Source organism: Thalia democratica, chromosome 7 (genome assembly GCF_965202585.1).
Source record: "Thalia democratica chromosome 7, ktThaDemo2.hap1.1, whole genome shotgun sequence".
NCBI lineage: Eukaryota > Metazoa > Chordata > Thaliacea > Salpida > Salpidae > Thalia > Thalia democratica.
The window spans coordinates 7,441,337-7,445,480 of NC_139171.1; the positions used below are offsets into that span (position 1 = coordinate 7,441,337).

At 26.6% G+C, this 4,144-nt stretch overlaps 1 protein-coding gene across 1 annotated transcript; it reads left to right on the forward strand.

The window, feature by feature from the left end:
* The first annotated feature begins 3,046 nt into the window (after window positions 1-3,046).
* Window positions 3,047-3,775, forward strand: LOC145841094 (kelch-like protein 21). The gene has a single exon (XM_082948467.1). The coding sequence runs from the start codon at window positions 3,047-3,049 to the stop codon at window positions 3,773-3,775; it is 729 nt and encodes a 242-aa protein (XP_082804593.1).
* The last annotated feature ends 369 nt before the right edge of the window (window positions 3,776-4,144 follow it).

Below are 4,144 nucleotides of genomic sequence, written 5' to 3' on the forward strand. Positions count from 1 at the left end.
CAAATATAATATAATTAAATTTTCAGAGTCATTTGAGTTAAATTATAATTTTATAAAAATATAATATATATATATATAAATGTTTTAATGATTTAAGTTTTTTTTACATTTATTATAATTAATCAAGCCTAGGACTTAAACACACCCAGACCGTTTAAGATAGTTTATCAAAACTCAGGCTAGTTTGGAATTAATTCTGTAACTTCACTTTCATTATTAACCCTATTTTTTGGTTCTTAAAATGTGTATTTTTTTACTTTAGTTTTTAATGATTATGATTGCCTAATAATAATTTTAGTTTAGTTTTTGTTTCTAAATATCTTAGCTTTGAATATTTTCAATCATCTCTAAACTCTAACTCACTAAGGTTAGTCTCTAAACTAATTATTTTTTTGTATTAATTTTTTGGGGTATTTAGTATTGATTAATAGCATTTTTAAGGTTCCTACCTACAAATTTCTTAGATGATTTTATTTTTATCAGGCTATTTTAATAAAACTTATACAGTTTTGACAGGATTTTCCCTTCATAGAGATCCAACTCTGTAAGATAACTAAATGAAAACTTTTTGTTCTCCTAAGACCAAAAAGTTTTCACAGTATAGTTATGTGCTTTGTATTAGTTACAATTTCTTTTATTTCAAATTTAGTTCTAAAGTTGTTTCTTATCAAAGTAATTTATTTTATACACATAAAGCTTTAAACTACAGTAAATTATAGTAACTTTAAATTGTATTAGTTATAGTTTATTTCTAGGTTTAAATATGCATTTGCTGAAATAAAAAATAAGTTAAGAAAAATTATTTTTTGGTTTGTTAACATTTCACTAGTTTTAATATTTTATCAGAGTTCAGGCTATATAATTATTATATATATAACTCAGGCTAGTTTAAATTTTTTATTTAAAACTCAGGCTAGTTTTATAACTAAAAATTCTTTTTCTACTTAATTTATGTATAATTATTGAATAGCTTTCTTTTTTCTTCTTTTGGCTCTTAACTAATTTGTTTCAATATTACCTTTTTTCATTGGGTTAGTTAGAGTTTTTTTTAGGCCTTATATACATTTTTAAGCATGTCGATTTTGTTATTATTTTGTATTTTTAAGTGTCAAAGTTTAATTAAAAGTGTTTTCATTTATACCATGAATCAAACTTGTAATTAATTTAAATTAAAGCAAAACCAGGCTAGCTTAATACAACTCAGTCTATTGTTTGTTCACTAAGACTCATACTTTTCACTAAGAAAGTAGCTGTTCTTTAATCTGATGAAATGTATAGTTGTTTGCTACTTTTAAAACAATAAGTTTTCACATCATACTAATGCGTATTAAACTTATTACAACTTTTCATTTGTAATATTGAAATAGAGTGTTTATATAAAAAATTTATAGAAAAATACTTGAAGAAAAGTTGTATATGTTAGTTAAAAATAAATTAAACTGTATGTTTAGGTGATTTTATATTAATTAAGCTCTACTTTGTCTTAAGTTCAAAATTCAAGCTATATAACACAAGTAAACAAATTAATAAAACAATATGACATGTATTTTTTTAAATTTTACACAAGTCTAATAGTTTTTGAGAAACCTAGAACCACGTATTAATGAAATAATTAAATCAAATAATTTTTTGTTAAGCTAAAAACAAAAAAAAACGTCTCATTTAGGTATTTCTGAACAACTATTATATAAAATAGATATAAAGTTTAAAAATGGAAAGAAATACTTTAGTAAACAATAAAGATTCACATGAAAGACAGCTTAGTAGCTGTGAAAAAGAGGAAATAAAGCTTAATGTTGTAGAACACAATCTACTTAATAATAATGGTTGTTCTCTTACAAGAAATTGTAGAATTAGTTATATCAGTTCGTGCAAAGAAAATTTCATGGCTCGCAGTTTTACTGTTAATACCGGTTAGGATTGTTTTACTTGTAGTTATAAATTTATATCAACGCAAAATTATGTTTAACATGTTCTAACAAAGAAATCTAAACAAATAGACTTTAACTTTATTGATTATATGTTGAGTATATAAATTAAACGAAAACTTAAAGTTGCTCTGTATAAGTAAATTCTGATTTTAAGTTTAAAACATAAGCTTAACAAAAAAATTATTTTTATAGAATAATAAATTTAACAAAAAGTTGTTTGAAAACTGTTAAACTTTTATTTAAAACATAAAAAAATGATATAAAAATGATACCAATAAAAATATGTTTAAGGTTTTTTCATTTCATTATAGACATTTAAATCAAATTAGTTTGATTATTAATAAATAATTATAAATACTGTTTAATACATGATATACGTTTCAAATAAAACTTATCTGTTTGCTCTATAACTGATAGCAAGTTTTTAAAGTGTTTAAATTAAATATTTTACAGAAAACTTAGTGGTGGTCGAGGACAATGTTGTATTATCCATGAAAACTAACAAGATAATATTAAATGCAGCTAATGAAATCGAGACATATAGATTTATAAAAACCAAAAACAACACAGATAGTATAGTTTTCTATTATTTATCGAATATTTTCAAGCTCTCAAAGTTGTGTGACGATTCGGTATCCACTATTGAGCGCTGTTTTCCGATGGTTGTTGAATATAACAATTTTTTAGAGTTAGACTTTTTATCTATTAGAAAGATACTTTCAAACAATGGTTTAAATATTGACTCTGAACTGCAAGTATTTAATGCAGTAGTTAGCTGGTTGTGTTATGACATAACTGAACGTAGGAAGTATGCAATAGGTCTTTTGCCTAAAGTTCGACTTTCGCTTCTATCAATACCTGCATTAAAACAAATTTTAGACAAAGTTTTATCTTATAGCATTGGTAGTGAATGTGTTAACATTATTGAATCTGTTTTATTAAAAATAAATCAATTGAAATTAAACTATTCCGTTCAAAAAACTAGGTATTGCAACCAAACTAATTTTGAAATTTTAGTTTGTGGGGGTAAAAATGCGAGTTACGAGGTTAATAAAAATGTTAGATCTTTTAATGCCAACAACTTTTGTGAAGCTCACTACCTGCCACATGCAAAAATGCGGCGGATTTTTAAAGCAGTTTCTATTAAAGGGAAAGTTTATGTGTTCGGTGGCGATACTGAAAGTGGATTTTGGTCGGTTGAAAAGTATTCACCTGTTACTAACACTTGGGAACATGTAACTGACATGATGGATAATCGAAAAGGGTTTGTTGCTTGTTCTTTTATGCATAATGTTTATGTCGTAGGAGGTAGTTTGGGTTCGTCTTTAGCAAACACTTGCTTTGAATTTGATACAAAATGTCGTGAATGGAAAAAGTTATCAAGTATGAGTGTGGCAAAAGTTTCCACTGCCTGTTCGGTGTTCGAAGGAAAAGTGGTGGTGACCGGTGGGTGTAGTGTCGATGGCAGATCAAACACTGTTGAAGCGTATGACCATGTCGCCGGTGCGTGGACAGGAATGCCGAACATGATTGAAGGAAGGTATGATCACAAATCGGTTGCCGTGAAAAACAAGTTGTTTGTGGTCAGTGGAACGACTAACCCAAGATGTGAAGTTTTTGACTCAACTAACAATAAGTTTGTTATGTTAAAATGGCCTCCAACAGATGTTTTCTATTACGAGCCTAGAGAAGTGATTACAAAGGGAAATCTGCTTTTAGTTTTTGTAAACGAAGGTAATGTCTTAACTTACGACTTTGATGATGGTGAATGGTCAAAAAAATCATGTGAAGCAACAAAATATTTATCATGGTTTTCATGTGCTGTATTACCAGTGAATACATGAACATGAAAAAGTCATCGGCTATAAAATAGCATTGGCTCACTTTTCTTTTCGTTCTTCGAAATAAATAAACTTAGATAAAAAAAACCATGCATTTTAGTGTATTTTTGGTAAAGAACTTTATTTATCTTTTATTTGATTGAGAAAGTAATGAAATCAATTCCTACAAGCTGTTTTGCCAAAACACAAACACTGAATTATTTGAATAAGTATCTTTAACCAATTTGTACATTTTTGAATGATTTTAATATTTTATACACAAAAGTTTGTTTCTATAAGTTCTTAAATGTATCGGTACAACAAAATATATCTTAGGAGCTTTTTTTGACATCAGCTAATAGAATTTTTTTACATAAGCATTAATCTTATACT